Genomic DNA, 24,267 nt, shown 5'->3' with positions numbered 1-24,267 from the left:
AAATATCTCTTCCTGAAAGATTTTTATGGAGGATAGAATATTGAGGGGAAAACCAAAATTTTGACAGTTGTCACCAGGATGGGAGCGAACTCCAAATTAGGACAAGTGTCATGGTGAAAATGTCTAAATTTTGTTTTTGGGAGAGAGAGGATTTCCTCTCCCTTACTGAAGTCCTTGTGATGACAGCAATATTTAAACTTTTTGAAGCATAAACAAATGTTTGATACTAAAAACTGCAAAGCCTTATACCATCATGTTAAATGTCTGTGATGGGTTGCACATAATTGTCTGACTCCTGTTCTTCTTTCTTAGTTGCCGGATCATGTGAAGTCATGCGGCCGGTGTAGAGTGCCCTGTCGGTATTTGGTGGCTGGTTGCACAGAAATGGTAAGATGCTGCTCATTGCTGTGTAGTGACCATGGTGGCTGATCAGAGTTATTACAATGTAGTAGGTGCAAACTGAATACATCTAAACAATGGGGCTCTTTATTTCACCAAATATAAGCAGCCAATGTATGTCATTTAAATTTTTTTAAAATCTCAAATACGTTATATTTGCCTCCTCTGTGCAGTTGGTTTTGCACAGAGTGACCCCAACCCTCTTCTGGGGTCCCTCAGCGGCGCTCCTGGCTCCTCTCCGTATCAAGTGTACCGACTGGAGAGCGTTTCCCTGGGGATACTCATGCAGGCACGCCCCCAAGTCAATGGCTGCGCTGCTAGCAGGTGTGCTCGTTCCCGTTGTTGGAAAGACTGGGTTCAGGTAAGTAAGGGGGGGGGGCTCTGGGGGGCTGCTACATTAAAGGAGGTTTTTCACCTTGGTGCATACAATGCATTAAGGTGAAAAACACTGATGGTTTACAACCCCTTTTAAGATTCCCATATGTGCTGCGTGAACTTGAAATAAAAAGAAAGCAGTCTGAAATCTTCCATCCTTCTAGCCAGCACAAATTTGGTGCTATTTCTCTTTTCTTACGTAGATTGCCTTTGAGCTATATCAGAATCATAAGGACAGATTGACTGTCATAGATGAGCTAATTTTGGATCATGATGCAGCCAGCTTAAAGTGGTTGTAAAGCACCCATCTTACTACCTGGTTGTTGTTAGAGAATGTTCACCTTTGTTAGGTCAAGGGATCCTGCATTGATGTTGGGAAGCTCTGATTCACCTTAACATGTGGCAGATATTAACACACTGCAGCCCACATAATGACCATGTTTCCATTTTTTACAAATATAGGTTCTAATAAATATTGGTTAAGCTGATTCTTCAACCACTCAGTAGCCTCATGTATTTGTGTGTTCATAGGTGGAGAATGATAAGTGCCTGGAGCATGAAACCAAGTTCTTGCCGGAGCACTTGGCTAAAGTGTGGGAGTTCATCCAGCCACACAGGAAGGAGATTATTGATGTCACCCAACGTCTGGTGTCAATGTCCACGCAGGGCAGCCCAGCTTCCTTGACTACATTGCATTCAACATCAGAATTTGCCAAAGCCCCAGATTTGCTGCGGAAGCTTGAGACATTGGAGAAGAAGAGCACGGTGATGGAAAATATTGTCTGTGTCCTCAACAAAGAGGTGGAGAGGGCCAGCGTAGTCACAGAGGAGGCCATGAAGCTGCGGAGGACAGATCAGGAGAAGATTGATAGCCTTACAAACAAGGTGAGTCTGGCAAGCTGCCTGGAGTCTTCTCTGTGGGTTGAAGCCTTATGTTTGAGGGTCATACTTTCAGAATACTTGGAGGCTTATTCATCAGGAAACTTAAAATTAACTTATTGGTTTGGGGCCTGTGGAGAGCAGGTTTGGAACTAACAAATAGTGTAATTTGGGGTGATTTAGAGGCCAGAGCTGTCTCAAGACTACAAAAAAAAAATTCGGTCTCCAAATGGTACTATTTTTTATTTATTTTTTTTAAATAAAATTGTCAGTAGCTTTTGGCATGATGCAAAAAACAAATTCTAAACCCTAACCCTTTATGTGAATGTATCCCTGAAACTAAACCTCATCCTAACTATCCATTGTACACCCATAAAAATATCCAGTTTATGAAACCATTCCCTGGATATTAGCGATGACAATTAGCAATTTAATTATAGGTAAGCCTAGAATAAGGTTTACCAATAGGTAGTGGAAATATCTCCTAAACGTGCGCCGTTTAGGAGATATTTAATTTGTAGTGTGCCGATGTAATTGGCGCATTTGCTGTGAAGAAACAGACCTCCGTGCTGTTTCCTTCCCCAGCAGTCACAGAGCCAGAGTCCGCAGACCCCGGAAGCAAGAGGGGTGAAGATGGACACAGCCTGCACAGGGGAGAACGATGGATTCATTTGCAGGTAAGGGTCACATAATGTTCTAGTATATGATGCATACTATCCCATTATGCTTTTAATTTGCAGGGAGCAAAAGAGGACTTAAAACCCATCAAGGTTACTTTACTTCCTCTTTAAAGGGAAAAGAGGATACTGGTAGCAATAGGGATATAGTTGGAAAGAACGCAAGTTGTGTGAGATAAAAAGAATGACTTGCTCTCTTTGATCTCTTGTGCTCACAGGTGAGACAACTGGAGCGTACGCTGGGACAGAAGGACCTACAGCTGGTAGAACTGGAGACTAGGCTACAAGAGGCAGAACTTTCCACCTTTGATGGCATATTTGTCTGGAAAATTCCGGAGTTCGCCAAGAAGCGTCAGGATGCTATTGTAGGCCGCTGCCCAGCCATGTTCTCCCCTCGTGAGTCTTTTAGCAGCTTGGTGACGTTATGTAGGACATAGACTGGGTATCTAACGGAGATCATTGACCTTAACAAATGTGTGGGTGGCAAGTGACTGTAATAGATAACTGGAAATCGGCCTGAATTACTATTGAATTTAAAGCAATATTCACTTCTTTAGGGTAAATGTGAAGCTGCATTTGCTCTGTAGTAGATTCCAGTACAAAGGGCCCTTTTTTCACATCTGTTCTGTTCAGTGCATTTCAGACACTGCAACCATCAAAGCCTATGCCATGTCTAAATGCCTTAATTTCAAGACGCAGCATGTGAGTTCAACAGGGTTAAAATGTTGTGCTGTTGATTTTTCATTTTTTTCTCAGTGTTTGGGTCATCTAGCTGTAGTGTCCACCAATAGTCAGCCAGCACTGATGGATTCCAGTTGCCCAGATACTGATTTCCATTGTGGCAATGTTTTGGTGAAACGTTTCACCGTGTTAGTCACTAACTGCACCTAGATTTGTGGGAAAAGTTCAAGCATGAATGCAGAAAATGAATCTTCAGTGACATGTTACACTTAATGGCCGTGTATGCTGTAAGAAGTTAATCAACCAATTGAATGTAGGTGCCCTGTATTTGCTAAGAAAATTCTCAACATCCTTTGAATGGTTTCCTGGAGATTTTCTCTGGCCCCTCTAACAGATCTTCGAGCCGCTTGTCATTGACATTTCTGATCTGTGGACCAACAAAAAATACCTTCCTTAACCTTGGCATCACTTATTTTTGGGAACACCTTCACCTATTCTTCATCGCTTTCATTACATTTTTCATCAGCCCGATTTTTATGTGAAGCAGAGTCAAAAATGTCTGCCGAGAAAACAAGTAGTTCACATGCCACATTTATCTGTCTTGGAATCAAATGAGTGAACATTTATTATGATGCAATTGTTTTGCATGATTGTTCCATTTGCATATGTAACAATACTTGGTATACAGCTGTGCCAAAATGTTTTGAGAATGACACAAATATAATTTTTCACAAAGTCTGTTTCCTGAATGTTATGAAGAGTGATCAGATGAATTGCAATTAATTGCAAAGTCCCCCTTTGGCACGAAAATTAACTCAATCCCATAAAAAAAACATTTACATTGCATTTGTGAAGAAAACTTCCGGTCACCCAACAAAGTCCAGCAAGCACCAGGCCCGTCTCCTACAGTTGATTCAGCTGTTGGATCGGGGTACCACTAGTGCAGAGCTTGCTCAGTAATGGCACCAGGTGGGTACAGCTGCATGCACAGTAAGGTGAACACTTTTGAAAGACTGCCTGGTATCAAGAAGGTGCAGCAAAGAAGCAGCTTTTCTCTGGGAAAAACCTCAGGGACAGACTATTCTGCAAAAGGTACAATGCTTGGACTGCTGAGGACCCCGGTGTAAAGTAATTTTCTCTGAATCCCCTTTCCGATTTGTTTGAGGCATCCGTAAAAAAAATTGTCCTGAGCAGAAAAGGCAAGCACTACCATCAGTCATGTGTCATGCCAAAAGTAAAGCATCCTGAGACCAATCATGTGTGGGGTTGCTTCTTGGCCAAGGGAGTGGGCTCACTCACAATTTGCCTAAGAGCACAGCCATCAAAAAAGAATGGTACAAAAACTTCCTCTGAGATCAACTTCTCCCAACTACTTAAGAACAGTTTGGTGACAAACCATGCCTTTTCCGGCATGATACCTTGCTATAAGGCAAAAGTGATAACCAAGCGGCTTAGGGAACAAAACTTAGAAATGTTGGATCCGTGGCCAGGAAATGCCTTAATCATATTGAGAACTTGTGTGGTGAATCCTCAAGAGGTGGGCAAAAAAAAAAAAAAACCCCACAAATTCTGACTAAAGTTGACAGCATGCCAAGAGCGAATTGCAGAGGTCTTGAAAAAATACTGACTTGCTGCATAAACTTAATGCAGTTATCGATAAAATCCTTTGACACTTATGAAATGTTTATAATTGTACTTCATTATACCATAGTAACATCTGACAAAAAGACCTAAAAACACTGAGGCAGCAGACTTTGTGAAAATTAATATTTTGTGTCATTCTCAAAACTTTTGGCCATGACTGTATATGAGCTGTATTTCAAGCAGCAGATCCACTACTTTTGGATCTCCACAGATATTCCAGTTGTACTTATGTGTAGCATAGCCAACAGGTTTGCAAATTAGAAAAACTGAAGATTTCTATAAAATGGATTGTAATAGGTTAGGTTACGTTACAGGTTATTTTCAGAAAAAAATAATTTTGTTATCTAGTGTTATCAAAAGTTTTAATAGTAGAGAAAAATAATGACTTATGCTTATAAAACACGAATAAGCACTGTGCTTAAGACTGCACCGTTCTGAAGTACTTGTACTTTTTGTATATCACAAAGCCATAAAATGATTACCTTGTTTGCTTCAGGTAAAATGTGTGTGTGATAAGCATGTTGCATGATCTCAAAGTATCGATAGCTGCGCTCGCCTTCTGAGCAGGTCTGTAATGTACCATACTAACCTCAAACAGAACTCAAGTTTTCCCTGTGAGGTCTGCCCAGCATCACACAGATGTTCTTCAAAAATGTCTCTGCGTTCCATTGCACTCCCAGTGCATGCGTAGCTTAGCACCATAGACTTCAGTTACTGACCTTAAAAATAAACTTGCAAACAAAAGTAAGGGAGGGGGCCATGTGTGAATAATCTATTTTAAGCATTTATTTTATAAAGGGATTTTCATGGAAAAAAGTTAAACTCTGACCACATGGGGAAGACTGTCCAGTGTTCTGCTCATTTAATTTCTGAATGGGCTAATGGCTGTATCAGGTATAATTCTTTCTCTAAGATCAGCAGTGCTGGGATTGGTTGTTAGAGGAAGATGTTGCCATTGATACTCAGAACTGAATGGGTTATTGTGCCCAAACAACCAAGACCCTTAGCTGGAATGTATGTGATATACATGTGGGAGAGCATACAGGGACTGTGCAGCTCTTAGACATGTCAGGTGTATGTTTGATATGCTTGCCTACTAAGGAACCAGTGTGCACAGCAGCTGGAAAGTTCAGCCTAGAATTTTAAATCCCACTCCATATATTTAAGCCAGTGATGGTATTCCAAATTATAGGTTTATTAGGCTAAATGCTGGAAATTGCCCTGTTTCTGGAAAAAATTTAATTAAAAGTACATAAAGAATTAAGACCCAAGCAGCAAAGATGGAGGTAAGGCTGTAGGTCTTTTGCAGGAAAGGATCGTACAGTTGATGGCAACGAGGAAACATATTTGACAATATATTGTGTTTTTTATCCAGCTTTCTATACCAGTAAATATGGTTACAAAATGTGTCTACGAATATACCTGAATGGAGATGGAACTGGACGTGGAACACACCTCTCCCTGTTCTTTGTGGTCATGAAAGGACCCAGCGATGCCCTTCTGAGGTGGCCATTTAACCAAAAGGTCAGTGGAGTGGGGATCTCATATTTGGGGGGGGGAAGCCCACAACCATACTTGTAAAGCAATATAAAGTATTTTCAATGTCACCCAAGTGTTTCTTGTTTGTGAAAGGGTCTGTCTGAAACAAGACAGACCACAGGTTGCCCTTTCATTCTGATCTGCTCTTAACGTTTCACAGGCTGTAATAGATTATGCCTTATATATTGAAAGCTTAACCACTTAAGCCCCGGACCAATTGTCAGCCTAAGGACCAGAGGTCTTTTTACAATTTTGCACTGCTTTAACTGGTAATTGTGCGGCCATGCAATGTTGTACCCAAACGAAATTTGCGTCCTTTTCTTCCCACAAATAGAGCTTTCTTTTGATGGTATGCAATTTTTATTTTTTACGATATAAAAGGAAAGACTGAAAATGTTGAAAAAAAAAATTCTACTTTTTGTTATAAGAAAAATCGAATAAGCTCAATTTTGGTCATACATTTAGGCCAAACTGTATTCAGCCACATATCTTTAGTTAAGTCAATAAGCTTATATTTATCGGTTTGCGCAAAAGTTATAGTGTCTACAAACTAGAGTACATTTTCTGGAATTTACACAGCTTTTAATTTGACTGCCTTTCTCATTTCTTGAGGTGTTAAAATGGCAGGGCAGTACACCCCCCCCCCCCATTACCCCATTTTGGAAAGTAGACACCCCAAGGAAATTGCTGAGGGGCATGTTGAACCCATTGAATATTTATTTTATTTTTTTTGTCCCAAGTGATTGAATAATGAGAAAATAAAAAGTTTACAAAAAGTTGTCACTAAATGATATATTGCTCACACATGCCATAGTTATATGTGGAATTGCACCTCAAAATATATTCTGCTTCTCCTGAGTACGGGGATATCACATATGTGGGACTTTTTGGGAGCCTAGCCGCGTACGAGACCCCAAAAACCAATCGCTGCCTTCAGGATTTCTAAGGGTGCAAATTTTTGATTTCACTCCTCACTACCCATCACAGTTTCGAAGGCCATAAAATGCCAAAATAGCACAAAACCCCCCCAAATGACCCCATTTTGGAAAGTAGACATCCCAAGCTATTTACTGAGAGGCATGTTGAGTCCATGAAATATTTTATAGTTTGCCACAAGTTGCGGGAGTATTACAAACTTTTTTTTTTTTTTTTTTTGCACAAAGTTGTCACTAAATCATATATTGCTCACACATGCTATGGGCATAAGTGAAATTACACCCCAAAATAAATTCTGCTGCTTCTCCTGAGTATGGGGATACCACATGTGGGGGACTTTTTGGGAGCCTATCCGTGTACGGGACCCCGAAAACAAAGCACTGCCTTCAGGATTTAAATATAAAATGCTACCAAAAATGCTATCAAATACTATACCACCACGGGAGGTGTATGCTTTGCGTGTGGGTGTTAGCAGTACTGGCACTAACCTAGCGCTGCCTGGGGCGACGCAGACCCTATCTGACCCTAAAACCTAATTGATATCACCTGCCGGGTGATCAGGGGGTTAAACCTTTATTGGGTAATAAATGGCGGGTGCCCTGATGCTATAAAAAGCAAACTAATCAGTCACCGTAACACTTATACGGTGATCACTGGTGAAAGGGTTAACTAGGGGCAATCAGGGGGTTAAAACCTTTATTAGGTAGTATATGGGGGTCCCTGACGCTATATAAAAACCTGACAGGGAACCTAAATAACTAACTGGCTAACCAGCGTCACCAGTGACACTAATGCAGCGATCAGAAAAACGATTGCTTAGTGACACTGGCAAAAGGGGGTGAAAGGGTTACCTGGGGGGGGCAATCAGAGGGTTAAACCTTTATTGGGGGGGTAGGGGGCTACCCTGGACCTAACACTAACTGCCCTGACAGTTTTTACAGTTACAACTGACACTAAATGCAGTGATCAGTAAATAAATGATCACTGTGACTGGGGGGGGTGACAGTGTGCCTATGTGTACCTACATGTCAATGTAGTGTTGGTGCACACTTACTATGTCCTCTCCTCGCAGTCCGGTCAAAAAGACCGCCCCGAGGAGAGTGACATCACTTCCTCCTGCCTGTGTTTACACTACACAGGCGGGGGAAGCTTCTCGTTCGCCAGGAGCGATCGAGGGGGGATGGCCAGAAGCCAACGGCCATCCCCTCATCCCGGATTGCTCCTGAAGCGAAACGGACCACCGCAGCCAGCGGGAGGGGGTCCTTTCGGACCCCCCACCCGCTGGAAGGCAGGCACGTATGGGTACTTGCTTGTGTCCGTCCGTGCCATTCTGCCGACTTATAATTACACACGGCAGACCTTAAGTGATTAAACATTCTTAAGCTTTTAGAAAAAATAAATATCTTAATTATGCTGTTTTATACCCTCATTCCTAAAACTGTCAGGCATGCTGTTCTAAGTACCCCATTCATTCTCTGTTTTTTTTTATTTTTTTATTTAGACCTTCAAAACAAGCAGACATGGAGCTCAAAATAATTTTTTTCTGTGCTCTGGTACAGCATGAGCTTTGCTTTCATTGATGCAGAGAAAGAGGTTGTTTGGGAGAGGCAATATGAAGTTCAATGCCCAAAGTGCAATGAAATTAGTGTTACATAGTAGGTAGGGTTGAATAAAGACAACAGTCCATCTATTTCAACCTGTGTGGGTGTGTGTTAGAGCTGCACGATTCTGGCTAAAATGAGAATCACAACTTTTTTGCTTAGAAGATAGATCACGAAAGTGAAAGTTAGAGTAGTTACTACTGATTCTTCTTTTTTATAATGTCGTTTGTATTTTTGTAATTTTTTTTTAAATTGTATAAGAGTGTTTACAGTGCTTTTTAAATGAATCGAATATAATCTAATACAATTACTATTTAATACTAGTATTGAAATGTATTAGCTGCTGCTATATTTGCACACTGTGATTTTCTCATGGCTGTTGTCCCCTGTCACATGTAGAAGTTAGTAGCAAATCAGGCTAGAACAGTAAAGATAGGAAGGAGTGAGCAGAAGTGGGCAGGGCATCACGGGGGGGGGGGGATTGTGAAGGCGGGTAGGAGGAGCCTTGCCGGGGCTCCTGTGATGCCTGAGATGAAAGAGCAACTCCCCCAATGATGCCAGTATGGCACATTGTAGTCTATACAGAGCGGCACCTTGTAAAAGGGCATTCAGAGAAGAGGAAGCACAGTTGTTTCCTGATTACCGGAAATAAACATGAGAGCTTTCAGATGCAGGGGGGAAAAGGTAAATATGTGAACAGCCTTACTGTTTTAAAAACAACTAGTGACATATTTTAAAGGTTACAGCTTTATATCACATACTGATTTTTACTTTTTGACCATAGTTCTTTAAATCTTTTCTGATATATAGACACTCCCCTCCAATATAAGGAATGTTTGCTATCCAGTCATGTGAGCTGTCAAACCAAGTTTCTAATATTCCCATGAAGTCAACATCCTTCTTGTGTAGTAGTAGCTCCAGTTCCTCCATATTGACTAGGCTCCTGGCATTTGTGAACATTCCCCAGTTTTGTATTGGTGCATATTTTTATCTCCTGATTTCTCCACTAATCCCCTCTGTTCTGTGCTCACTGCCGGTCATTGCGACCTCTAAACCCTCACCCCCAACACCCACTTTAAAAGTGTTAATATGGATCTATAGCTAAAACGTATGAGTTTTTGCTGCCTGGCGATCTTTTGGCAGGAGGGATTCCCCTGTCAACACTGTTGATGGAGGAATCGTGCAAATTGTTTCCTGCAACCCGTGGTCTATGGCCTGCCTGACCCTTCCCCATTTTATCTAAAAAAACAAAACAAAAAAAATGCCAGAGTTCTCCATTGTATTTTGTAGCTTAAAGTATGTCTATGTCCAGACTATAGACGTTAAACGATTTACATACTCTTGACAACCAGTAAAATTTCTTTAAAATTTTGTGGTTAAAAAATCGCTTTAAAATGGCCCATCCCTATGTCCTATCAGTTTCTAACTACTGGTTGTGTACAGCAGAGGGCTGGCAGCCTGCCAAGATTCTCTTCTCATAAAAAAACACTGCCCATGTTGTGAAATGTAAAAAAATAATTCCTTCACTATGCTTGATACAAAGATGGATGAGTGCGTGTTTTAAAGTGGCTTTATGGCATTGTCAGGATATGTAAATACTTTAGTGTGCATGATCTTGGCTCAGGTTTCCTTTAACTTTCAAAATATAACAGTCTGCTGTTCTTTCAGACTCTAACTGGTTGTTAGAGTTTAAGATTTCTTTTGTCTCATAGGTTTATATCTGGCCTTATTCTTGTTTGCAGGTGACTTTGATGTTGCTGGACCAGAACAATCGGGAACACATCATTGATGCCTTCAGACCAGACATAACCTCCTCTTCCTTTCAGCGTCCCGTAAGTGAAATGAACATCGCCAGTGGATGTCCCCTCTTCTGTCCCCTCGCTAAACTGGAAGGCAAGAATTCATACATTGGAAAGGATACAATATTCATTAAGGCCATTGTGGACCTCTCTGGGCTTTAATATCATGGATATTTTCCCAAAACAGCCTGCCATTTGATGAGCCTGGCTTGTGAGGAGATCAGGTCTGATAAGGATGAAAGATTTAAAGTTGGCTTTGTTTCGCCTTCAGCTCCTTCTGGTGAATTTTGTGTTGAGCCTGCACTTTTATGTGTTCTGTGTTTATAAGAAGTGTACAACAGAAAAGCATTTGTTAATGGACCTTAACAATTTGTAGGTCTACCTGTGATACAAGAAGCACCCTTGCTGTGGAACAATATATAAAGGGGTGCCATGTCTGTAAATATCTTGCACTTGTGGAAAAATTGAAAATGGAGCATGCCAATGTGTTGTAGATGCCCAGATGTAAATCGAGGAAAAATGTGACATAAGAGCCTCTTTATACCAATCAAATATTTGCTTTTATCATATGGCCTTTGCATTAGCTTGTAATCTAATTGGTATTTGGGGGTCAGCTAGATGTGTTCCTTTCAGACACTTTTTGTATATGGGGTTCCTTGTCTTCAGCTGGTGGAATTATACAAACTTTTTTTTTTTTTTTTTCCCCCATGTCTTTTGGTTAAAGCGGAGGTCCACCCTAAAATGGACCTTCCGTTCATCGGAATCCTCCCCCCCTCCGGCGCCACAATTGGCACCTTTCAGGGGGGAGGGGGGTGCAGTTACCTGGATAATCCAGGTAACTGCACCCACTTCCGGGATAGCTCTCTGCGGAAAGGGGCGTAGATTACGCCCCTTTCCGCAAGTGCCCGCCCCCTTCCGCAAGTGCCCCGCTGCCTGCTGGGAAACACACAGATCCCAGAGGCAGCGGGGACCGTCCTTATTGCGCAGCGCGACTCGCGCATGCGCAGTAGGGAACCGGGAAATGAAGCCGAAAGGCTCCATTTCCTGATTCCCATACCCAAGATGGCGGCGGCAGCACCCGAGTGACTATCTAGAGATCGGCTTCAGGTGCCGACATCGCGGGCACGCTGGACAGGTAAGTGTCACTATTTTAGAAGTCAGCAGCTACAGTATTTGTAGCTGCTGGCTTTAAAAAAAAAAAAAAATGCGGAGTCCCGGCGGACTCCCGCTTTAAACTGCTGCTCCTTTGCATCCTCAGGAACGCTGCTCTTTCTCTCACTTTTTTGTAATTTATTTTTTGATTTCCAAGGTTGGAAATTTTGTGGAGAGAAGGTTTTTCCATTGAATAGACCTTTCGTGGAGAAAGTGGATTGTAAACGTTTATTTTTATAGGGAAGCTTCCTTTTGTTGTCACTGATTATTTTGATTTTTGCTTGTTTATAAGTTCAAAATGTGACGATGTTTAAGGTGCAGTGGCCCTTTGCAATCAATCGGAGTTCACAAGATTGGACTATTTGGTGATGAATTCTAATGGGTTGGTATGCACTATAGCATTCGTCACTTATTATTCAGCAAAAATTGTCCAAGTTAGTAAGTGTAGTTGTGTCCCAGTATCCTTCATACCTGGATAACAGGCAGTTGGACAGTATTGTCAATGTTTTTCTCTATACAGCATGCAAGGCTCTTCAACTGACCTGTATCCTCATTAGACATCAGTGTGGGACCGTGAAGGCGACCCACATCCTTTCACGCAAGTTCATCCATGAATGGTCCCTATACCAAGTCAAATCCCTTAACCTAATCTGTACATCCTGTATTTGAAGTAGAGGTCGACCGATATTTGCAGTTTTTTTTATTAATCGGCATCGGCCGATTGAGCTGATAAAAAGGCCGATTTAGAACAGTGTGACTTGGAAATGACTTCTGTAATAGAAGTCTGTGCAAGTTGGCTGAGTCTTCATAGAAGACTTGTTTCCTCTCTGGGCAGTCTGCCAAGAAAAGAGCAAAAAGATATAACTTGAATGAATGAACTAAACTCAGTGTGTAGAGTTCTCAGTTTAACCATTTAAAGACTAAATCTTTTCTGACACTTGTTGCTTACAAGTAAAATTCCTGTATTTTCTGCCCGAAAATCACTTAGACCCCCAAAAAATTATATATATATATTTTTTTAGCAGAGATCCTAGGGAATAAAATAGTGTTTGTTGCAATATTTTATGTCACACGGCATTTGCGCAGAGGTCTTTCAAATGCAATTTTTTGGGGGAAAAAATGCACTAAATGATAAAAAAAAAAAAAAAAAACCTGAAACAGTAAAGTTAGCCCATTTTTTTTTTTCGGCCAAAAGTTGACTACCTGATTTTATTTTATAGGCTGCTTTCACACTGGAGCGGGCAGGTGTTGATGGTAAAATGCTGCTAGTTTTAGCAGCGCTTTACCATCATTTTAGTGGTGCTTTTCGGCTGCTAGTGGGGCGCATATAACCCAGCTAGCGGCCGAAGAAGAGGTTAAATGCGCCCGTGAAGCACTGCTGCCAAATCGCATTGCATGCGCTTCGGCAGTGGTGCCGATTTAATATCAATGGGCAGGAGTGGTGGAGGAGCGGTATACACCACTCCAAACGTGCTGCTTGCAGGACTTTTTTTTAACATCCTGCCAGCGCATCGCCTCAGTGTGAAGGCACTCTCTTTCACACAGACTGCAGGGGAGCCGTTTCTCAGGCACTTTACAGGCGCTATTTTTAGCCCAAAAGCGCCTAAAAAAAACGCCCCAGTGGGATTAGGTGTCTGTTAGGTTTTAGGAGATGAAGGGGGCCTAAAAAATCGGCATAATTTATCGGCCATCGGCCGCCATGATTTCTAAATATCGGCATCGGCCAGAGAAAAACCCATATCGCTCGACCTCTAATTTGAAGTTTAACATTTGTTGACTTGTCTCAAGAAGAATATCCTTCAGATGAAACGTGATAAATCAGTGTCCACTTTGACATGCCAGTAGCCTTTGTTATATTTTGCTTGTACCCACTTCTAACCAATCATAGATCATTCCATGAATAGTCCTGTTTTTCTTCCTGTGGATGCAGAGGACCAAGCTTTGAATTTGGTTTGAGGTTTGCTATTGATGACAGGGCACAAGCTCTACTCAATGTAAATTTTACATGAGGTATGAGATGTCACACTGGATGTCTTTTTTTTATAAAGAGTTTGTGTTTTATGTCCATTTTCTGGGAAACGGATGAAATTGTGTTGATAGAAAATTTTCTAGTTTCCATGGACAGTGAGTGAAAAGTGTGAGTTTAATGTGGACACATGATTCAAAATGGGTTCCCATTGGTTAGGAGTTTGAAAATGGGATCTTTTGATGAAAATATCACCTTTGTAGTTATTAGTGAAAACTTTGCTTTCTATCATTTTGCTAAAAACATGATGTTGAGTACAACAATGGGATGGACAGACTAAAGGTGGAAAGATGGAACATCCTAGAAAATTTGTATGACTAGGTGAGGAGTCCACTGTGTCATGTGAGTGTGACTTGCATCAGTGATTGGTTCAAATTGCTGCACAGTGGATTTGTGGCACAGAGGTTGTCCCTCAATGTACAGACTTTATAGCTTTGAACTCCAGCCTATGGTTTCCTTTGGGAACTACCTCCTTAATTACGTTTCCCATGTCAAACTTTCAGTGGCAATGTATAGAGGGTCCTCGCCCCCCATTAATTCATTTTTTATTGAATTTTTTCCCTAGGGACCAGGTGCCATCATTTTACAGCAGTAGTGTCTTAACTTGAAAACTCAGCAAGACCCCTTTCACACTGAGCCGCCCGGGCATCAGCGGTAAAGTGGTGCTATTTTTAGCGCCGCTTTACCAACATTTTAGCGGTGCTTTTGGGCCACTAGTGTACCCGTAGATGGGGAGAGGTCTCCCAAAAAAAGATTAGGATATATCTTCTATCCCCAAACCCACTGGGAGCAACCCAAACTGTTGCTTGCACTTTGGCCAGTGGCAGGAGTGGCACACATGGGGATGTACAGTTGGAAAACTGTATAATAAGTAGTTATGATGGTCATAATTGCTTGTTATTGGCACCTAGATAAATCTCTGCATGGCCCATTCATCTCAGTGGATGGATAAATTGGAAAAGGTTCAGTCACCTTGAACAGTGGCAGTTTAATCTTCCAGGCCTCCTATGCCTTTGTTTGGGCAACATTTTTCACAGGAGCCAAAAAATTGATATGCAAGAGCCATGAGAAAATATGATGGCTCCAGGACTGTATTGATGTGTCCTACTCTGATCCTGTATGCAATCGCTGCTCGTGAACAGTGCGGATCATCTATACTGGTCTTTGGTTCTGTGGCTGGCCAAATGTGTTGCACATCAGAGTCTACTGCCGAGGAGAGGTCTTGGGCAGTCTGCTCTGTCTATATTTGGGCATTTTTCTATTCTCCAATTAGAACCTTCTTGCAATGCCACTACATAAATAGTAGTACTGCTACTAGTAACCCCTCCACATATAGCTTTCTTTTACCACAAATCTGTAGACCATACCATTGGCTTTCATCTGTGGAAGCTCATTGGGGGAGGGGTTGATGTTCATGAAATCCCTTGCCTAACGACCAGCCCTATGAATGTTCATGTGTCTGCCTGATACAGTGCCAGTTGTGCACTGGCTGAGCTTTACATGCTTCTCAATTTGATTGGTGCATATGTGGCTCGCCCCCAGGTTTGTGCTAGCACTGCCAGTTTAGTGGTTGGTAACCAGTTAAACTGTGCTGCAGGTCAGTCCTGGACCTTATGATGGCAGGCCCTATCAGGGCTGATTGGTAGGTACTAAGATTCTTGGCTAACTTGGACAAGCTTTATTGGGGGTAGGATAAAATGTATGTAGAGACAGAGGGTGCCTCTGCTCTGTGTGTGTGTGTGTGTATATATGTATTATACATATACACTCTGTGAAAGTTCTAACTGGAGAATTTCTTAGAGGAGGAGAACTTAAAATACTGAAAGACCTCCCAGCTTACTTCAATAAATACAGACTTCAGATGCACCCCTGAGGCTTGTCCTGTGAGACAATAGTGCTCTGATATATATGTTAATGTGATTCTGGTCAATAAAGAAATCCACACCTTGTGCAAATGACATTAGAAATTTTAAAATGGCCATTTCTCTTATCACAAACTCATATTATACTTTGTCCAAATTAATGTTTTTATATTAATGTACCGGTACTTGTCTCCTAGAAAATACTTTAAAATCATGCACTTCAGTGGATATCTTCTGATCCAGTTAGCAACTTCATAACGTTTTTTTTCTTCATACCTTAGGAGAACAGTAAGTCCCCTTTCACACTCAAGGCAGTTTTAAGGCAAAAATAGTGCCTGTAAAGTGCCTCTCATGCCTCCCCAGTGTGAAAGCCGGAGTGCTTGCACACTTGGGCAGTGCACTTGTGGGCAGGAAAAAAGCAGCATCTTTGGGGTGGTTTGGGAGCGCTGTATATCCACTTAAGGACCAGGCCTCTTTTTCATATTTGGTGTTTACATGTTTAAAACATTTTTTTTTTTTTTTCTAGAAAATTACTTGGAACCCCCAAATATTATATATTTTTTTTCTAACACCCTAGAGAATAAAATGGTGGTCATTGCAATACTTTTTTATTTTTTATTTTTTTTTTTAATTATTTTTTTCTTATTTTACTTGATTTTATTTATTTTTACACTTTAAAAAAAAAAAGTATTGCTTTTATTCCTATTACAAGGAATGTAAACATCCCTTGTAATAGAAAAAAGCATGACAGGTCCTCTTAAATATGAGATCTGGGGTCAAAAAGTCCTCAGATCTCATATTTGGTCTTAAGGCTGGGTTCACATTGCAGCGATGCGGGAACGCCGCGAATCCGCTGCAGGTTCCTGCATCGAATGCCTCCCAGCGGCAGTTCACACTGCCCTATGACTGCTGGGAGTGTCAGTGAAACATTAATGACACCCCCAGATCAGTTCGTATATCGCAGTGCGATCTGCAAACTCGGACAGGAATCTGATCGCATGGTGTGAACACCCATGCGATCCGATTCTGCTGCGGACCGAAAAAAAAGGGTCCTATGCGAGTTTTGGCCGAATGCAATGTGAATTCAGCCATACTAGCTGTATGGCTGAACTCGCATCGCACAGAGATCGGATGTGATTTGCAGTGCGGTGCGAATCACATCCGATCTGGTCAACAAAGCAGTGTGAACCCAGCCTAAATGTAATAAAAAAATAAATAAAAAAATTTTACCTTTTTAAGAGGTATGGGCGGAAGTGAAGCTTTGACGTCACTTCCACCCTCCTAAGGTATAGAGACCAGTGGGGGCCATCTTAGCCTCACTTGTCTCCATACCCAGCAGTGGAAAGGACTCGATCGCTACCGCCGGCTCCTGTAAGCGGTGGAGGGCGGTGCCACCTCTCCCGCCGCCGATGACGGTGATCTCGCGGCGACCACAGTTATCGTACACAGGACCGCCTCCTGTAAAGATGGATATCTCGGTTGTGGCAGCAGCTGCTGCCGTTACTGAGATATTCTTCTTCAAAGTACCGACGTGTACATATACATAAGGCGGTCCTTAGGCTTGGTTTACACAGGGGCGGCACGACTTGCAGCGCGACTCAGACATGACCTGCAAACGACTGAAGTCGCCCCAAAAGTAGTACAGGAACCTTTTTTTCTAAGTCGGAGCGACTTGAGTCGCTCCTATTAGAACGGTTCCATAGTACAGAATGGAGCACGACTTGTCAGGTGGCTAAGTCGCCTGGACAAGTCACCCCTGTGTGAACCGAGCCTTAAGTAGATATACAATGCTTCCAAAATGCCCTGCCCATTGAAATGAATAGGCAGCACTTTGGCAGTGCTGCAACGGGCATTTTTAACACTTTCTTTGGCCGCTAGCAGGGCGGTGAAAAGCGCCCCTCAAAAGTGGCCGAAAATTGCTGCTAAAACGCTTTAGCTCTAATGTGGTGTGGCCCCATTGTGAAAGTAGCCTAAAGAAATATGTGGAGGTTATTTCAAGGGCTCTGACATTGCTGGTAGTAAATAAAACTGTATAGATTTGTTAAACGCCTCAGAAGGTGACTGCTGAGGAGCCCAATTTCCATGTTGATATGAACTGGTACAGAGTCTGAGGATATACTGCTGTTGGACAGAAAAAAAATAACAGGATTTCATGGAGAATGTCTGCCATCTCTAGGAAGGTGTAAGACCAGGTGCTGAGAAGATGCTGGTCCTTGTCTGCAGTCTGTATTTATACCTAGAAGTTTGAGGTGGTGCCTTTTTAGTTATGAAATTCATCTGTCCTTTAAACATAATCATAATAGTTCCTTATGGAATGGCCTGCTGGATGTTTCATAGCCTTAAAGTGGAACTGAAGGAATTGAACAAAAGGCTTGAGAGCAGGCAGCTTATTGTAGGAGAGGTACCACCTGCCAGCTTGTAGCCTTCTGTGGCATATAAACAGAGCTGCACAGCTCAGTTTACATTGCCGGCATTGATGCATGTGTGATGGGATGACTGCCTTCTGTGCATGTGCAGGAGTTTGTCATCCCATGCCGGTCCGTGGAGATGCCTGAAGACCGGCACACAGGGAAAAGATGCCTGCCAGTATGGGACCCAGACTGTTAGAGTAGACATGTTTAGTTCTGCTTTAATGGGTATTTTGTAGGGGAGAAATGAATCTGGTGAATTAGACACTACTCCAGCTTAATACATGGAGGAATCTGTAATTTGTTAAATTTAGTAACTATGCTAAGCTGCTCCCCCCCCCCCCCCCCCCCTTCTCTCAAAAGTGTCTGAAATGAGAACGGTCTGTCTTGCCTACCTCTGCCATTGTGTGCCATGAAGGGTGTAAATAATCATCTGTTCTCCACCATGCTACCTGTCAGACACTTCAATAAACAAGACCTTACTGCCCGCCTCTAGCCATGTAGATAAAGCAATGTGTGCAAGCAGCAGCTGTCTTACAACAGCCCCAGAGGCTTCGCTGTGTCCTGCCGGCTGAAAGAATCTCCAGACATCTGAAAGTAAACCTGTCATGAGAGGAATACAGGGGCTGCCTTTCTCTTCTGATGAAAATACAAGGTGCCTGACAGTCATGTTTATCTACTAGAATGTTCACAGATGAGGAATTCCAAGGTCTCTCCTACAATCCCTAATCTGCATGCTTTCTTGGGGTGACTGATTGTCAGGCAACAAGCATTTTCAGAAGGAGAGCTCATCAATCACAGTCTGCGGATTCCTCGCACGACAGGACTGGGCTGGGTCAGCTAAGGGTGCTGGTGAGCTGCTGAGCTGAAGTGGATTCATGTGATGGCAGAATTTGACTACTTTCACACACAATGTACTATATCTACATTTAGAGCATAGTCCTTGTCTGTCTGTCAAGGCACTCACAGGGATCAGGCCATTCTGGAACTATTCATTCTTTATAATATCATTGACCCCCATTGCTCATCAAGTACCATTCAGGATTCTGTATTGCAAGAATTATGCAAGCTCTCCATTTCTGATCACCTGAAAATGCTGGTTGCCTGTGTGTTCTACTTCTCTGCCTACAATACCTCCTAGAGCAGTGATGGTGAACCTTGGCACGCCAGATGTTTTGGAACAACATTTTCCATGATGCTCCCCTACACTGAGTGCATGAGCATCATGGGACATGTAGTTCAAAAACATCTGGGGTGCCAAGGTTCACCATCAACTGCTCTACATTCAATAATGGGGAAAGTCACCGTCAAGTCAGAAGTCCTGTTTGTTCCAGATCAGTGACAGAAATTATTGAAGCCATTGGATCAATTGTCAGAAAAGCAATCTGCATCTTATTATGAAAGTAATCAATAAAATGAAATAGGGGTGTGTATCTATCACAGGGTGGTATCTGCGGATACACTAAAAAGTCAAAAAACCAATTGCCACGTCCTAATCATAACTTCAATTCAAAAATTGTAAGGGGAAAAGCGAAACCTTCACACAAAAGACCTCAAGGAAAAGTGTTGGTTCTATTGGACTTTTTAGGCAAAAATAAAACGATATATTCAAAAATATTATTTATTTAAAAAAACTAAAAATTAGAACAAAAACAAAAGGAGGGGAATTGTAAAAACATATCAAGTACTACTTAATATCCTGTCAAGATTAGTACAGACAAAATTCATATTCATTTCCATATATATCCAAAAAATTGACAACTTATACATTAATACAGGGTGTCAAGTACAGAACTAAAACTCGGATATGTTCTGGCGCTCATATTGTTTTTTATTTTTGCCTAAAAAGTCCAATAGAACCAACACTTTTCCTTGAGGTCTTTTGTGTGAAGGTTTCTCTTTTTCCCCTTTTCCCTTCTCCCTTACAATTTTTTTAATTGAAGTAATCGATAAAAGCCTCCATACCTCAGTAACTTTTCATAAGAGTTAACAAAAAAAAAAAAAAATGCTAACTGCAAGCCAGCGTGATGTATATCGGTGAATTTAGAGAATGTATTATGCAATTGGGTGCTAAAAAGCATGCTAACAGTTGGATTTACATTGCTACTTGCTGAGGAGACTGACTTGGTTTTGCTTGAATAGTTTTTCCCATTTTATTTTCTGACATTAGCATTTTGGTTAGGGGTAGTCAAATTAAGCATTGCTTTAATTAGCCACCAGATAGAGATGGTGAGCAAACAGAATTTTCCACCAGGGGCAGCTGGCATGCTAGCACAGTTTTCACCACCAGAGGGAGCTGATGAGCCAAGGAACCTGGAAGATTGAGCTCATGGGAAATTTTACTGCTTTATTACTGCTATATAAATGACTGTTCTTACCCCACAGAGTGCCAGGACTAAATATGGACTGAAAGCTTTCACTGGCATACAGCTAATAAGGACATATAGTTCTATATGGATTTAACGCTCTTGGAGAAAACAAGACTAATTGAAGGTGAAATTAAGCAGACACCCGTCTGTCTGTGGACATTGAGGGTGACATTGAATGTTTTCTTGAGTTGTGGTATGGACTTGGATTTTTTGCAGGCACAATATTGGTTTCTGTAGGTGAAGGATTGAGGGGGGTGTAATGTAGTAATTTATAGCTTTCATATAATGGGATTATACAGATCAATACCAAGATTTCTTATTTAGAATGTAGTAACAGCAAGAAATCGCTATTCCAGGTATTATACACAATACACAAGTATATAAATTTGATTTAAACTAAAGGGCAGGGACTTATGTGAATTATATATATATATATATATATATATATATATATATATATATATATATATATATAAATAAAAATATATAATCTGCCCTGGAGAGTATGTAGTTAAAGTTGTTCAATGCATTTAAAGACTTATAGATGAATATTGTGTATTTATTTTGCTTTGGGATGGAGTGAATTTTACATTTTCATGCAGGAATATACCAGGTCTCTTATAGATTGAACTGTCATTAATATCTGGCATCTGTAGTGGGCCAACTATAAGCTTTTGTTACCAGCAAGGTAAAAGCAGCTCATGCTATATCCCTGTGGTGGTGTTCTCATGGATGGAGTAATGTAGGCATAGCATGTCAAGTAGGAGTGTGCGTCTTCACTGGTCTCACAATTCGATTACGATTATCTGGTCAACGATTCAATTCGGCGATTCATCACAATTACTAACGAGCTCCCGCTTCCGCTTGGGCCACCTAGGCGGCCCTTCAATCCTGCATTCTTCTGGGACACATCATGGTTCCCAAAAGATTGTCCGGCTATGCAGGACAGCGCAGTGAGACATGTACACCTGGCTTTGACGCTTCACTAACCCCCCCCCCCCCCCCCCCCCCACAATGCACGGGCCGCCAGCAAGTGGTGCTGACAGTTCCTTGGCATTCCTGTTTGCACCTTCTAGCACACTAGGAGTTAACAGTGGAATGTGCAGCAGGAAGCCCAGGGCCCGGTCAGCATGGAGCTTGAGATGTAAGTAGAGTACAAACACATTTGTACTCTGCTTGCTGTCGTTACTTCCTTTTAATAAATGTCATGTTCCAAATGGCCCCGCTCTATGTGTTTTAAAAAATATATATATTGTTTCATACCGAATTTCACAGCAGTAAGTACAATACATCCCGATCATGTGACTCCTGTCCTGACATCAGCGGGAATTCTCAGCCCCGCCCGCTGACTATAGCTATCATATCAGAAGAGAGGCGCCGTGGCTGAGAATTCCCGCTGACGTTAGGACTCAGACATGTGAAACGGGATGGCCGCGAGTCACATGATCGGGATGTATTGTACTTACTACTGTGAAATTCGGTATGAAGTGATATATATATATTTTTTAAAAGCACATACAGCGGGGCCATTGTAACACAGCATTTATGAAAGGGAAGTCGTTTTAAAAATACGTTCAGAGCACTTTCCTGGGAGGGGCGGACAAGTCGGGATGACGTCACCCGCAATCAATTTTCCGGTCCCCATGCATCGGAGACACCCGAATCGCCATGCGACCGACCTACCTAAAAATGCACAGTTATCCTTAAAATACGTGCTGACACTTATATCCATTTAATTCATATATGTTCACATTTTTTATGATTTATATAGTTATAAGTTTTGTTTTTGTCAGAACTCCGCTTTAAGTGGTTAACTGCTTCAGCCCCGGAAGATTTTACCCCCTTCCTGACCAAAGCACTTTTTGCGATTTGGCCCTGTGTTGCTTTTAAATGTGTTTTATTTTTTGCGCTTTAAACAAAGAGCGACAATTTTGAAAAAAATTATTTTTTTACTTTTTGTAATGCATACAAAAAATATATATTCATCAGTTTAGGTCGATTATATATTCTTCTACATGTTTTTGGTGAAAAAAAAAAATCACAATAGGCGTATATTGATTGGTTTGCGCAAAAGTTATCGCATCTACAAACTATGGGATAGATTTAGGGGCTTTTATTTCTTTTTTTTTTAAATAGTTTTTACTAGTAATGGTGGCGATCTGCAAATTTTTTGTTGGGTTGTGACATTGCGGCAGACAAATCTGACCCCAAATTACACTTTTTGGGGATCAGTGACATTATTACATTGATCAGTGCTATAAAAATAACTGCAGGGGGATGGGCTCACTGAGATTACTGTTCCCGATCACTGAGAACAGGATCTCTGACATGTCCCGTCAGAATGGGGATCTGTTTGTTTACACTGGCAGATCCCCGTTCTGCGTCTGTACTAAGTGATCGCAGGTCGCTGGCGGACAGCGAGTCCCCCCGACCCATGGGCACACTTGCGCAGTGGTAGTGAAAGCGTACCGCCATACAGGTATGGCGATTTGCTCAGCGCTGCCAACCTGCTGCATTAAATGTACGTGAGCTGTGGTTTGGCAAGTGGTTAAACAATATGGGCCGTATAATTTTAAGTAGTAGTATAGCCAAAACTTGTTTGACTGTACTTCGTTCTGCACTCTTGTCGCCCAGGTTCAGTCAGCAGGAGCCTGAAGCTTTCTGGCGGCTAATGTCACAGAGCCGGTAAAGACTATGGAGAGAGCCCAACTTTATTGTCTGGGTCCACTCAGATGCCTGAATCAGCAGCTGGCTCAGGCTCAGGCTTTTGGTGAGCCACGGAGAGCCTGAGCCAGCAGTTCTCGCCCTCTCTACAGTGAGTGCTGGAGGGGCAGAGCAGAGAACCAGTCAGTCAGTGTTTCTGTTCACTGAAGACCGAGCTGAGCAGTCATGTGATCTTTTGGTTCTCAGTCATCGAGTCAGCAGGGGGACAGATGCTGCATCCACCTTGGATATTTTTTTGTTTTTATATCCACACCTCATTAACTCCTGTAAATGTATATTTTATTTTTGCAGTGTGTACTTTAAAATTTGTAATGTGATATCTACATACTTTTGTATGTGTTTTGTTTTTTTTTTGATAAAAAATTAAATGTCAACGGGCAAATTTTTATTTTTCAGAAAAGCACTATATCTAAATTTAGCAATGGGTGTAATTCATATGACACACAGTACAATCTACATGTTAAACTTGCTGTCTCTACATATGGCACCTGCCATTATTTCCTATTTGGGATATATTGCCTCCCGAGCTGGAATTAAGAGCGAGTGCAATATGTAAATACACACCATACGTTTGATCACTGATGGAGTCGACATGAAGATTGTAATGCATGTCAGTCATTATGGCACTTACTAAACTTTTTTTACAGTTTTAAATGTGGATCTTTTTCAGTGTGGCTGAGGCCATCTGGTCAGCCAATAGTGCCAAAAGGTCTAGCATGGAATAGAAACATGGAGGTTTCACGCCTTATTAAACCCTTCCCGCCGAGCATACGCAGATGTGTGTACTCTGCTTTCAGGGGGGTTATACTGGGATGATGCCCACAGCTGCAGGCATCATCCTAGTACCATTGTTTAGAGCAGGCGATCAGCTTTCTGAGGATATTGACCGATGCGGCTAAAAGCCGATCGGTTGTTATCCCAGAGGAGCGGGAGGGGACGCCCCCCCCTCCCCTGGTGGCACCGGAGAACCAATCGGCGATCCGGTTCTTCCGGCGGCTAGTGACAGACTGGAACAAAGGCCGGAAACAGCTTTGTTCCAGTCTCCTTGATGTAAACACGGAAGTGACGTCATGGCGTCACTTCCTGTTTACTCGGCTGCCAATGGCACTGGATTAAAAAAAATATGCAGTATTCAGATTTTTTGGTGATCTGAATACTTTGAAGTGCAAAGGAGGGATTTGGAGTCTTTTAGATCC

At 41.9% G+C, this 24,267-nt stretch overlaps 1 protein-coding gene across 5 annotated transcripts in view; it reads left to right on the top strand.

Moving 5' to 3' along the window:
- Positions 1-23,445, top strand: part of TRAF2 (TNF receptor associated factor 2) — a 119,622-nt gene extending 96,177 nt beyond the window's left edge. For 4 of the 5 annotated variants that reach the window (XM_077476954.1, XM_077476945.1, XM_077476930.1 and 1 more), the window contains 5 exons: positions 313-387; positions 1,306-1,659; positions 2,549-2,726; positions 6,031-6,179; positions 10,474-10,800. In XM_077476954.1, the coding sequence (XP_077333080.1) occupies positions 313-387; positions 1,306-1,659; positions 2,549-2,726; positions 6,031-6,179; positions 10,474-10,692 (975 nt within the window). In that variant the 3' untranslated portion in view covers positions 10,693-10,800. Of the gene's footprint in view, positions 1-312; positions 388-1,305; positions 1,660-2,548; positions 2,727-6,030; positions 6,180-10,473; positions 10,801-20,363 lie in introns of those variants that run through there. The other variant, XM_077476963.1, reaches the window with a different exon arrangement.
- Positions 23,446-24,267: the final 822 nt, after the last annotated feature.

The sequence above is a fragment of the Lithobates pipiens genome, unplaced genomic scaffold (genome assembly GCF_037356315.1).
Source record: "Lithobates pipiens isolate NorthernLeopardFrog02 unplaced genomic scaffold, aLitPip1_a1.2 Scaffold_1, whole genome shotgun sequence".
NCBI classification, from domain to species: Eukaryota; Metazoa; Chordata; class Amphibia; order Anura; family Ranidae; genus Lithobates; species Lithobates pipiens.
The sequence above is the reverse complement of the archived record's forward strand: the minus strand, read 5'-3'. Positions and strand labels throughout refer to the sequence as shown.